This window comes from Capra hircus, chromosome 22 (assembly GCF_001704415.2).
Source record: "Capra hircus breed San Clemente chromosome 22, ASM170441v1, whole genome shotgun sequence".
In the NCBI taxonomy this organism is placed as follows: domain Eukaryota; kingdom Metazoa; phylum Chordata; class Mammalia; order Artiodactyla; family Bovidae; genus Capra; species Capra hircus.
In genome coordinates, this window is record NC_030829.1 from 52,399,242 (window position 1) to 52,412,483 (window position 13,242).

General features: G+C 46.1%; 1 protein-coding gene, 1 long non-coding RNA gene and 1 pseudogene across 8 annotated transcripts in view; 1 reads left to right on the forward strand and 2 right to left on the reverse strand.

The window, feature by feature from the left end:
• Positions 1 to 13,242, forward strand: part of KIF9 (kinesin family member 9) — a 36,870-nt gene that overhangs the window by 6,776 nt on the left and 16,852 nt on the right. For all 6 annotated transcript variants that reach the window (XM_018066851.1, XM_018066852.1, XM_013973637.2 and 3 more), the window contains 7 exons: positions 214 to 320; positions 3,396 to 3,620; positions 7,253 to 7,336; positions 7,449 to 7,541; positions 8,279 to 8,426; positions 9,505 to 9,569; positions 11,016 to 11,093. In XM_018066851.1, the coding sequence (XP_017922340.1) occupies positions 214 to 320; positions 3,396 to 3,620; positions 7,253 to 7,336; positions 7,449 to 7,541; positions 8,279 to 8,426; positions 9,505 to 9,569; positions 11,016 to 11,093 (800 nt within the window). The remainder of the gene's footprint in view (positions 1 to 213; positions 321 to 3,395; positions 3,621 to 7,252; positions 7,337 to 7,448; positions 7,542 to 8,278; positions 8,427 to 9,504; positions 9,570 to 11,015; positions 11,094 to 13,242) is intronic.
• On the reverse strand, positions 1,344 to 1,884 carry LOC102173894 (annotated as a pseudogene).
• LOC102173511 overlaps positions 8,451 to 13,242 on the reverse strand; it is a 55,341-nt gene continuing 50,549 nt past the window's right edge. Inside the window, exon 7 of one of the 2 annotated variants that reach the window (XR_001919966.1) lies at positions 8,451 to 8,552. This is a non-coding gene — a long non-coding RNA (uncharacterized LOC102173511). The other variant, XR_001919967.1, reaches the window with a different exon arrangement.

Below are 13,242 nucleotides of genomic sequence, written 5' to 3' on the forward strand. Positions count from 1 at the left end.
TCAGAGCAGCTGTCTGTGTTTGACCCTTTACATCCTGTTTCCCTGCTCAGCCACTCACCCTACATGGCAGGAATTCCCGATGTCCTTAGCTGCTCCTGATGGCCACCTTCACACCAGGGTTCTGGCTAGCGCTGGGCATGCTGGAGGAGGGAAAAGCTGTCCTTAGATCTATTTTCTTGGATGTCACCAAAATGTGTTTTGAAATGTTTGCAGGCACCATCATGTGTTATGGGCAGACAGGAGCTGGCAAGACGTACACTATGACGGGGGCAACCGAGAATTACAAGCACCGAGGGATCCTCCCTCGTGCCCTACAGCAGGTAGAGAGTGGGCTGGTGGGCGGGATGGCACACAGAAGCCCCATCCCAGGCCAGCTCCTGGAGCCAGTGGGATCCAGGCCTCCAAGGAGCTGCAGCCTGTAGGGGAGACAGGTTATGCATGGTGGAGTGAGTGAGTGAGTGAGTGAGTGAGTGAGTGAGTGTGTGTGTGTGTGTGTGTGTGTGTGTGTGTGTGACTGACTCTGACCGACTCCCATGCTAAGCTTGTTTCCCATTTGGTAAAGAGTGAGTCGGATGTGCAGACTGGCTTCTTGCTGCTCAGTTGGCCTGTGGCCCTGTAACAGAGGGTACGGAGGACCTAGTTCTGTTCCTTCCTGGTTTTAATGAGGGGGAAGGACCATTGCAGTGCTTCCTTACTGGCCTGCTCTGGCTTCTTCCACCACCGTCACCCCAGAAAGAGCAAAGGGAAGGAGCAGGGCACAACATGAGCTTTCAGGACCAAGCCAGCCCTCGGGGTCTGAGAAGTGTGACTGAAGACAGGACAGGAGGGCGTTCCTTTGGAGTCTGCTAGCCTGTGTTCCTGGAGAAGGCAATGGCACCCCACTCTAGGACTCTTGCCTGGAAAATCCCATGGACGGAGGAGCCTGGTGGGCTGCAGTCCATGGGGTCGCTGAGAGTCAGACACGAGTGAACAACTTCACTTTTACTTTTCATTTTCATGCATTGGAGAAGGAAATGGCAACCCACTCCAGTGTTCCTGCCTGGAGAATCCCTGGGACGGGGGAGCCTGGTGGGCTGCCGTCTCTGGGGTCGCAGAGTTGGACACGACTGAAGCGACTTAGCAGCAGCAGCAGCAGCCAGCAGCCTGTATTCTGTGAGGACCCTCGTTTTGGAAGTGGGAGGCAGAGGATTTTTCCCTGAAAAGCAACTTGAGGTTTTATAGCCCTGTCCAGTAGGAAGTGAAGTTGCCCCTCTTGTGCATAACCATCCATGCTATAATTTTTTTGAAGCAATATTCTTAACATCCCACTGTCAATGCCTCAGCATCTTAGACCTTTTTTTCCCCCCTCTTATTTACTTTATTCAGTAGGCAGTGAGGGTCTCAAAAATCTCTCTCTTCATCAGATGTTTGGTCTCCTTGTAAAGCTTTGGGTTTTTGAGGTTGAACATGGAGCTTTACTCCATCAATAACATGATTTTCCCATTGTAGTGCATTGTGAAGTTCTTCTGAAGAAAACTGAATCCAACCCATACCTTTGTGAAAGCCAGTCTCTTCGTCAAAAGGAACAGTACACTTTCTTACATGGCCAAATTGTGCAAAGTGTTCTCTCAGCTCACTTGAGGCCACCGTCCCTGGAATTTTTCTGACAAACACAACCGGTCGGCTGATATCTGTACGCAGTACCATAGCGCCCCTCACTGCCGAAGCTGCCATCTTTAGCATCTTAGACCTTGATAATCTAGCTTGGTGCTGCCCAACAGAAATTTAATGTAACTCACATACGCAGTTTTAGGTTTTCCAGTAGCCACATTTTAAAAAGTAAAGCAAGTGAAATGAATTGTGGCTTAGCTGGTAAAGAATCCACCTGCAATGCGGGCGACCTGGGTTCGATCCCTGGGTTGGCAAGATCCCCTGGAGAAGGGAAAAGCTACCCACTCCAGTATTCTGGCCTAGAGAATTGTATGGAATGTATAGTCCATGGGGTCGCAGAGTCAGACATGACTGAGCAACTTTCACTTAAATGATACATAATATATAATATATTTTATTTAACTCAATATAGCCAAAATATCTCCATATGTAATCAATGTGAAAATTATTGAGATATTTTACATTCTTTTTCCTTATACTAAGTCCTTGAAATGTATTTTACATGGGCTTCCCAGGTAGCTCAGTAGTAAAGTACGCCCCTGCAAATGCAGGAGATCCAGGTTCAATCCCGGGGTTGGGAAGATCCCCTGGAGAAAAAAATGGCACCTGACTCCAGTACTCTTGCCTGGAAAATTCCACTGACAGAGGAGCCTGGCAGGCTACAGTCCATGGGGTCTCAAAGAGTCGGACATGACTTAGCGACTAAACAACAACAACGTATTTTACACTTACAGCCCATTTCATCCTTTTTTTGGCTGCACTGCACAGCATGTGGGATCACAGTTCCCTAACCAGGATCGAACCCACACTCCCTGCATTGGAAGGATGGAGTCTTAAGCACTGGACCCCCAGGGAAGTCCCCATTTCAATTTAGACCCTAAATATTCATCAGAAATAGTTTCTCTGTATTTATATTTCATGCAATTGACAGTTGAAAGGGTGGACTCATAAACACAAATTGTTCCAAACATACTTAAAAGTTTACCAGTAATTGAATTTAGTATCAGTTTTAATTATTTAATTAAAGGTAAATAAAATTCCTCATTTGTGTGAGCCACATTTCAAGTGCTGAGCAGCCACCTGTGGTTAGTGTCTGGCATGTGGCACAGCACAGAGCTAGCCTGTTGGGATAATGGGGGACTTCAGGGATCATCCGGCCCAGCTCCCCATTTAACAAATAAGAAAGTGAAGGTTCAGAGCCGGGGAAAAGACCAGCCCAAAGTCACCTGCTGATAAGCACGGGGGAGGGCAGTCGGAGTTGAGAAGGCTGAGTTCTGGCTTGGCTTTTTCGCTTATTAGCCGAGCCACCACACATGGGTGTGGCCCCTGCCCTGCTTCAGTTGCAGTGGAGTTAGGAGGATAGAATCAAATAATGGATGTGAAAGAAGCTTCTGTGTGGTAACACTCCACAAAATGATATTTTCACTTCACAGTCTTCTGTTCATCATGCCTCTACTTCTTGAGACTGTATAATGATTAGCCAATCTGTAAGTCAGGCCTCAAAAACCTACGAGATGATAGTGAATATCACCCGATGAACTACTAGCTGATGATGAGGACCATCACAGTAACTAGACCGCGAATTCTTCCAGGGTGAGGGCTCTCTCCGGAGCTCAGGACTCCCCTAATCCTGGCTGGGCAAATTCTTTCAGGGTGAGGATTCTCTCCGGAGCTCAGGACTCCCCTAATCCTGGCTGGGCGTTGGTGCTCTGCTCTTGGTGACTGCTGTCCAATCTCCCATCCAGGTTTTTAGGATGATTGAAGAACGTCCCACACATGCCATTACTGTGCGCGTTTCCTACCTGGAAATCTATAACGAGAGCCTGTTTGATCTCCTGTCCACGCTGCCTTATGTTGGACCCTCGGCCACACCTATGACCATCGTGGAGAATCCTCAAGGGGTCTTCATTAAGGGCTTGTCGGTCCACCTCACAAGTCAGGAGGAGGATGCATTCAGCCTCCTCTTTGAGGTGAGATGATCAGGACCACAGCTGCCTTCTCCCTAACCTTTTCTTTCTCCCTTCTTTCCTTTTGTTCCCCTTTTCCTCTCTCCTTAGTTTCTTAGTTACTTTGATAACCAGAATTAAAATTAGTATATACTTGTTTAGCAAGTTCAGATAATAATGAAAAAATATAGAAGCAAAAAAGAATTCACTTATCTATTTTCTACATATGGCAATAATAATGTGTGTATATATATATATATATATATTTAATATTTATTTATTTGGCTGCACCGGTCTTCAGAATATAGGATCTTTAGTTATGGCATGTGGCATCTAGTTCCCTGACTAGGGATCAAACCCTGGGCCTCTGCATTGGGAGCACAGAGTCCTAACCACTGGATCACCAGGGAGGTCCCAATAATGTATATTTTGGCTTAATAAATTTGACTTTTAGTCTTTTTTTCTCTTGAAGTTTTTTCTTTATTTAGTTGAAACTGTCCTTTAAAAAGTTAACCATGGGCATTTGTGATATAGAAAAAAATAAAAATTAATGTCTTTGAAATATAAAGGCTCTTAGAAATCAATAAAAAAAATTCCCTGCGATGTGTTATTCTTTTTAAAATCATGTAGATTAAAATTCTTATGCATTGCTGGTGACCTATAAAGGGCTGTAGCCATTTAGGCAGTTTCCTAAAAAAGTTAAACATTAATTTTTTTTTTAACTTTTTATTTTTACTTTATTTTACTTTATAATACTGTATTGGTTTTGCCATACATTGACATGAATCTACCACGGGTGTACATGCGATCCCAAACATGAACCCCCCTCCCACCTCCCTCTAAACATTAATTTTTTTCATAGGACCTAGCAATTCTGCTCCTAGAGATCTACCCAAGAGAAATGAAAATCTGTGTGCACACAAAGACTTGTACACAGATATTCATAATAAGATTATTCATAATAGCCAAAGACCAGAAATAACCAAAATATTCATCAACTGGAGGATGGAGAAGCAAAATATGGTACGTCCAAACAATAGAAAACTAGCGATAAAAAAGAAATGGAACATCGGTACATGCTATGACATAGATGAAACTCCTCCTCCCTCCCCGGGAAAATGCTAAGTAAAAGAAATTTTCAAAGGTCACCTAATGTATGACTCCATTCATTTGAAACGTCCTGATAGCCACATCTATAGAGAAAAACATTGCCTGGGGGAGGGGAGCAGGAAGTGACTGCAAATAGGCCTGAGAAAACTTTTTTGGAGTGATACATTTAAAAAATAGAATTGTGAGGATAGTGACACAACCCTGTAATTTTACTCATTCAAAAAATCACTGAACTATAATACTTAAAATGGTGAATCTTAGGATATTTAAAATATATGTCAAATAAAAGTTTTAAAAAAAAGTCACCTAGGTGTCCTCAGAGGTGATTTAAACACAGATCCCTTACATGTACACAGAAGAAAGAGCCTGCCAGGAGGCAGCAAAAACACATTTTCATCTTATTGCTGCTCCTAACATTTCACCATGAAGAATGATGTTTGCCGAAAATTTCTTGGCTTAAGGTTAAAGAAGGTCCAAGTTTGTGAAGAGTTTATCATGAATAAGTATTTATTCATACCCATAGAAGTAACTGGGCTTCCCCAAAGAATCCGCCTGCTAATACAGGAGACTCAGGTTCAATCCCTGGGTCAGGAAGATCCCCTGGAGGAGGAGATGGCAACCCACTCCAGTATTCTTGCTGGAGAATGCCATGGACAGAGAAGTCTGGTGGGCTACAGTCCATGGGGTCACAAAGAGTCAGACACAACTGAGCAACTAACACTGGAAGCAAGCACTCTCCTGATCTGTAATCATTTCCTTGGTCTTCATTAGGGCTTAACCACCTGAAGTTATATCTCCTGAAATAGTATAAGTTAACCTTTTTGGAAATTTATATAAAAGGAATCATGTAGGATGAATTGTCATTTCTCTTACCTACTGTTTATGTGCAATTCATCTGGTATTGTTATATGTTTTTCACTTTTATCATATTACATTGTGTGAGTATACTACAGTTTAGTTATCCATTCTACCTCAGATGGACAGTTGGGTTTTACTAATTTGGGGATATATCAGACAATGGCACTATGTGTTTATTGACCTAGAACCAGGGACGTTCTTGTATGTATATCTGATGCACATAAGCATGAATTTCTCTAGGTGAAGCCAAGAATTGTAATTGCTAGGTCACAGAGAGTATGTGTCTTAAGCTTTCTTAAACGATACCAATAATGGCATACTCCCTCAACAGGTTGTCAGAATTCCCATTATTCTGATCCTAAAATTTTGACCAGTCTGGCTGGTGTATAGTGTTTCCCATTATGGCCCCACTCATTGGGTTTTATTTCCCTGATTACCAATGAGATTAGGGACTTCATTATGTGTTTATTGACCATTTGCATTTCCCTGTTCATGTCTTTTGATTATTATCTTTACAGATATCTTTTTTTCCTCTCATTTGTATAAATTTATAAATTCTGAAAACTAGTTCTTTTCTCAGTTGTATGTATTACAGCTGTTTTCTATCGCCTGTGACTTTTTTTCTTGATATGTCAATTTGATGAACAAATATGCTTAATTTTAGGCTAGTTGAATGTGACAATGAGACTTTGGGGATGTAGCCTGGGAGCCAGCCAGGCCTCCTCCACAGCCCAGGGCCTCCCCTCCTCTTTAGGTGCTCCACTCTCTGCAGGGGAAGGCAGTATCGCTGATTTGGGGTTTCTTCATAGCACTTCTCAGGGTCCTTTAAGGAGACAGGAGTCCCTCCTGTACAAATCTTTTTCTCTGAGTACAGCCATTTCTACATGTCTCCTTTTAAGTATATTCTGGTCATAGTGCCTAATGCTGTGAATTAGAGGCAAGGGCTGTCTCTTTAAAGATACAAATTACTGATTTTTTTCCTAATGTTTAAATGTAATTCATGTTCACTTTAAAAATATGGAAGCATAACCTGTATATATAAAAGATCCACCTATAAACTCCAACCCAGAAGTGACCATTAGTAACATCTTGGTAGCGCCATCTGTTTATTCTTTCTTCTATGAATGCTTCTGCATTCCTCAGATTGTACCATCATATGATTTTGTCTTTCGTTTTGTTAATGAGGTGTATATACATTGATCTGTGTATGTCAAACCATCCTTGCATCCGGGGTAAATTCCATTTGGCTGTGGTGGATATGTCCTTTTATTGTGCTGTTGAAGGCAGTTTGCTCCGATTTTTGGATTCTGCATTATTGTTATTAAAAGCTATTTGTCAGCATTCTTCTGGTCACATAACATTGTTCTCCAGACAGATCATTCCTGAATTGCTGGATATGTAGGTTGGTTATGACTCAATATCTATGAATATTTTTTAGGCTCATAGTTTTTGTTGCCACTTTGCTTTTCAGAAAGCTATTATACAAATTCACATGTCGCTAGCAGTGAGTGAAAATATAGGTCTGACTCCAATTTGTCTTCTGTTCTACTAGTTTATAAATCAGATTTCCCTGGAAGGCCTGACCGAGGGCTGTGATGTAAAGATCATTTCTATATAGTTAAAAAATGACTCAAATGCCTTGTTATTTCAATATGTCAAAATGTCTACATGTTTTCTCTCTTCTTCAGGGAGAGACCAACAGGATTATAGCCTCCCACACAATGAACAAGAACTCATCCAGGTCACACTGCATTTTCACCATCTATGTGGAGGTAAGTACAAGCTCTTTGAATAGCTTGGGAAGGGAGGTCGATTCCCATGGAGCTTGTTCTGTAAGAAGCTTCTCACTGTGACAGCCTAACCTCTGTTTTGGGTGTTTCACAGGCCCGTTCACGGACCTTATCAGATGAAAAGTACGTCACTTCCAAAATTAACTTGGTGGATCTAGCAGGCTCGGAGAGGCTGGGGAAGTCTAGGGTAAGTGGGGGAGCAGGAAGTTCCTCCTCAACAAGCCATGGCCCTGTTTCCAGCTTAGTGTCTGTGTGCGTGGACTGTCCCTCACTGGGCATTCGTGAGCATCGTTCCTAGCTAGGCGCAGTTCAGCTGGGGGGACAGAACTAGCAGAGGTGAAACAGCTGCATCAGAGAGGCCATTCCTACTTGGCAGGACTGTTATAAACGCTGAATGAGATGATGGCTCCTAAATTCTTAGCAAAGTGCCTGGCAGTCAGTGCTCCATGCTCATATTAGCATTTCTCTGTGCATGAGTGTTCATATGATGAATATTTGCATGAATTTTTCATCTCACATACATATTCATATGAGTATTAGCATAAGCATTCACAAGAGCATTCAGAAGAGCATTCAGATGAATGTTTGTATTGGTGTGTTGAATGAATGTTTGTATATTCCCCAGGATTATTTGCTCAAATATCTGCACAAATATTCCCCTGTGTGTTCATAACAGTGTGACTCTTAAGGGAGTATTCATATGAATATTCACACAAGTATTCATATTCATATGAGCATTCACTCATATGAATATCTGCATCAGCGTTCCTGGGAGTGTTCTTATTAGCCCAACGTGGAATACAAGACAGGAAGAGAAGACCCTGCTTCTGGGCAGGAGGCTCTGGCCTGGCCGCAGACCTGCAGTGTTTTTTGTGGGGCAGCCTCTCCACTTGGCCTGAAGCAGAACTGACCTTTGGTTTGTAGTCTGAAGGCCGAGTCCTGAAGGAAGCCACCTACATCAACAAGTCGCTGTCATTCCTGGAGCAGGCCATCATTGCCCTTGGGGACCAGAAGCGAGACCACATCCCCTTCCGGCAGTGCAAGCTCACCCACGCCCTCAAGGACTCATTAGGTGAGGGGTGGCTGGTGTGCAGGGAGGAGGGACAGGACTGGTGTGTCTGCTACTGGTGGTGATGGCTTGCTCCCTCCTGGTGGCATGGACTTGCCTGCAGCCTTTTCACAGTGACCTCAGACACACCTGGAAAGGCAAAATCAAGCACAGTGCCCTCTCATGTCTCCCATGCCATTCTGCTCCCTCCTCAGAGGCTTTGCCTAAGCTTTGGCCTCTACCGGGGGCAACCTATCATGTCCCACCATCCCTGAACCAGCTGGCAGAATCCTTCATCGCCTTGAAGCCTCAGGTGGAGGGCCTCTCCTGTGAGGTCTTCCCTTTCCTTCAGCCTCTCTGATTGAGGAGCAGGGGCTATCTTGTCATCCTGTGTTCCCAAGCTTTTGCGTTGGGCCTGAAGGTGGGTGTGTGATTATTAACTATGTGCCCCCCATAAGCAAAGCCCTGGCCACAGGCCTCTGCCCTGCCCCAGCCACCTCGCCTCTGCTTTCTCCCCAGCTCCTCCTCTAGGTACGTTTGGCGGCCTCTCCCTCTTCTCTGCTTCTTCCCCTTGCCTCCCAGGCTTGTGCATGCTTTCGTGTGTCTTCTCTGGCCCTCAGTCGGGTCAGGCTGCTAGAACCAAACACTATGGACTGAGGGGCTTACACTATGCAGACATCTGTTTCTCACCCTCCTGGAGGCTGGAAGTCTCAGATCAAGGTCCAGCAGGAATGGTTCCTGGTGAACACTGCCTTCCTGACCTGTAGATGGCCACTTTCTCCTTGTGTCTTTACATGACCAAGAGAGAGAGAAAGAAAAGAGAAAGATCACAAAGAGACAGAGCTCTGGTCTCTCTCTCTCTTCTTTTAAGGGCACTGATCCTATTATGGGGCTCCACCCTCATGACCTCATCTAAACTTAATCACTTCCTATAGGCCCCACCTCCAGATGCCATCACCTTGGGCACTAGGACTTCAACATATGACGTTTGAGGGGACACAAGCGCTCATATAATAACAGATCACCGCCACCAGCCTCAAAGGAAATGTCTTGGCAGAAAACCCACATGGTTCATGGACCTTCTGTGTCTTGCTTTCTGCAGGGGGAAATTGCAACATGGTCCTCGTGACAAACATCTATGGAGAAGCTGCTCAGTTAGAAGAGACGGTACGTAAGGACAGTCAGGGCAGCCGATTAGCATCCATCCTCAGGCGTGTGGACTGGGTAAACTGACTCAGTAGCCACAGACATGGTCAAGAGTGGACGGATCCAGGGGATGAGTCTGAGCCAAAAGGGCTCCAGCCGGGATCTAGATACCAAGTCCCAAGTGGCAGAAGCTGTGTCGAGGGAGAGGCAAGGCAGGGGGCAAGCTCAGTGTGGGGGCCTCTGTGAGGAGACGAGGCTGTGCATCAGCTGGGTAGGGCAAGCACTGTGTTTCCTGACCCACGCAGTGGGAGGCTCAGGAAAGAGGAAGGAGAAGGTGAGTGGCTGGAGGGGCCCTGGTGGCCATGCTGGGGCCTTAGCTGCTCTTCTGAAGATGGCAGGGCTTGTCACGGGGCTTTAGTAAAAGAGGGTTGTGGCCAGACTCGTGACTCAGGGAGATGAACCCAGCAGCAGTAAACAGGTGATCTGAGGAGGCGAGAGGCTTATGAGAACCAGAGGCAAGAATACGAGCTAAGCTAGTGACACAGGGGAGTCCACATAGCTGAGGCTCCCTGCCTCTCCTCCCAACTCATCATAAGTGAGATAGGACTGGAAATCTCTCCACAGACATTTTGCTCAAGTGTGGACGGCTCAGGGCAAGTTTCAGTCATATGCAGAATCCACTCAGTGAAACAGGTCAGACACTGCAGGGCGAGATGCTCCTGCAGGGCCTCCCAGCTTTGTGCATTAGCGACCGTCCAGCTTCCAGGGGGAGTTCTCCTGCTGCACACTTAGCATCCTGGGACGTGGGAAGCCAGGGATGGGAGCTCCAGCTGACGTGCAGGCAGCATCCCCAGAGGAAGGCTTCAGGACCTACTGGTCTCAGAGTATCATAAAGCGTGAGTGAACCCCAAGAGGAGTCATGTGACTATTGGGCCTCCTGGCTGCCTGGTTGAGAAATCTGTCCTCCTAGACTGTGGAAGACACTCTCTCCCCTGATGCCCACCTCTGAGATGGTCACACAGGAGCCTCTGGGGACAGCAGGTGCCAGGAGAGCTGCTTCCTCAGGCTATTTCTGGGTGGCCCATCCCTCCTCTGAGTCTGCCTCCCTGCTTCAGGCCCTGAGTCAGTCCAGCGTAGTCTGAGGCTGGGATGTCAGGGCCTGCCTCATGTGCCTCTGGCTGCTCCTCACACCAGGGAGCAGCCCCCCACTCCTCATGGAACATCAGTGCTCCAGGGCTGTCTCCCAAGTGCCTACCCATGGGCCTCCAGCCAAATCACCCCTGGCTGGCTGTGCCCCCGGAGGGACACAGACAAGACCCCCCAGATGTCACCCCATGGGCCCATGGAGCATTCCTCTCTTTGGGGAGATTTGCTTTCTAGTGTACTCCTTTAGACATTGTTTAGCAAATATCTCTAGTCACAAGTAATTTGCCAAGAACATAGAGGTCTGTCTGATCTGTTTTTCAGTTGTCTTCACTGCGGTTCGCCAGCAGGATGAAGCTGGTCACCACCGAGCCTGCCATCAATGAAAAGTATGATGCTGAGGTATTAAGGAGTAGGCAGGTGTCTCCCTCTGGGGAAGATATATGGGTTTGCTGCCCGGGTCCCATGAACCTGGCTTCCCTCCCTGCTTCCACCAAAGATACCCATGCTATCCTGAGTCAGTCACTTTCTGTTCTGGGGTAGGTCAGTGTTCAGAGTCCCTGGAGACCCCCCTGGGGGCTGCCACCAAGGTGAAAGGGCTAGGTCAGGGCCTCACCCAATGCATGGGGCCTCAAGGCTTCTGAGTACCCCGGGCTTCTGCATGGGAGTCCTTAGAGCTGCTTCTGAGCTTAATCCGTGTGGGCTGTCTCTCAGACTCATCTGGCTAGGTCACCACTGAACCGCTTTCTTCCCAGCCTGAGTGATCCCTCTTGGCATACAGCTGACCAATCAGGAGGAATGCTCAGCATCAACACTAACCAGGGAAATGCAATTAAAAACCTTAGTGGAATTCCACCTTCAGACTAGCAAAAATTAGACATTTTCTGACAATGCAAAACAGGGTATGTGCAGAACAGCAGATCTTATTTATTTCTTGTCAAAGGGTAACTGCCAACCACTTTGGAGAGCATTTTGGCAACGTCTACTGAAGTAAAAATACATTTACCAATAATTTGCTTTTCCTTTAAGATGCTTATGCAATCATAGTTATTGGAGAGGAGCACATGTGTGCCCTAAACCCATGACAAATCACCTAAACTTTCCAGACTTTAAATCCTGAAGGAAAATAACAGTCCCAGGGCTCTGTGTATCTAAACCATGGTGTGGAGGTTGAGGAAGAAGTAGAGCTTAGAGATTACCCCAAGGGCTCACTGAACCACAGGTCACTGGACCCGTTCCAAGAGTTCCTGATTGCCTCGGTCTGGAGTGGGGCTGAGGGTTCAGATTTCTCCGAAGTGTTCCTAGCGCTGCTGTTCTGGGACCTCACTTGGAGAACGACTTGCCCTGTAGTTAAGAGCCCTGGCACGTGCATTGGGCTATCCTGGCTCAGTAGCTGTTCTCTCAGCTGTCTAGCCTCAGTGAGATGCTTGTTCTTTCTAAGGGAAGAATAACAGAGTTCACCTTCAAAGAGATGTTGTGAAGAGGACGGTAACGAGTAGAAATCATTTAGCACAGTGAAATGTGAGTTAGCAGTCCACTCGGTTCTGCGGACAGGCAGCGTCACTCCTCGGTGTACAGTCCAGCGGCATTCTCACGGATGCACAGAGACTTACAGAAAGCGGTGCTGCACCGCTTACTGCAATGGTGAAAAGTTAGGAACGCAACTAATAGCCCTTAACGGAAGAGTAGCTAAGCAGGTTGTGGAGGGAGGGAGCCAGAGCTTGAGCTTTGAGCATGGATAATCTCTAGGGAGAAAACAACTTGGGGATTGAAATGGTGGCATCTATCATTCATACCAAGTATAAAGAACATAAAAGGCAATGCTGATTATTCTTAGTGCAAACGTGTGTGTGCAGCCAAAGAAAAACCTGTGTAGGAGTGAAAAGACCCAACTGAGCTGGGGGTTCCCTCTGGATGTCAGGGTGGGTAATGGACTCAGAGTGGGGTCCAGGGGCTTCACATTTATCTTAAATTTTTAAATTTCTTTTGAAAACAAAAAATACCTGCAGCCAGTATTTAGCATGCTGTTAAAAAGTCAGATTTTAGGGTGGTCTTCCCAAAGTTTCATGGCATTATTTTCTATGCTTTTCTGTAGCTTGGAGCATTTCTTATTTATTTTTCTTATTTGCTATTCACTTAGCTTAGGACTACCACATTACCACCTGTGAACCTGGCTGGGTGGGCATCGCACCTGATGGCAAGGACTTTCATTTTAATGTAATTCCTGTTCTGAAATTGGCACTGTTGGTCCTGGACAGCCAAGTTGCCATGTCGCCAAATGCAAATGTGTTTATAATCTTTGCAATGAGCCTTTTCCTTACTGTGCACGAGTTCTTGAGAAAGTGGCTTCCACGCTCTCAGGGTGCAGAGAATCCCATGGAGGGAGGAGCCTGGTAGGCTACAGTCCATGGGGTCGCAAAGAGTCGGACACGACTGAGCGACTTCGCTTTCACTTCACTTTCACGCTCTCAGGGTGCAGCTTGGCACCTAGGGAGCCAGGGCAGCAGATGGCCCTTTTCCTCCATCTCCTGACTGGCCCGGAGGTCTCAGC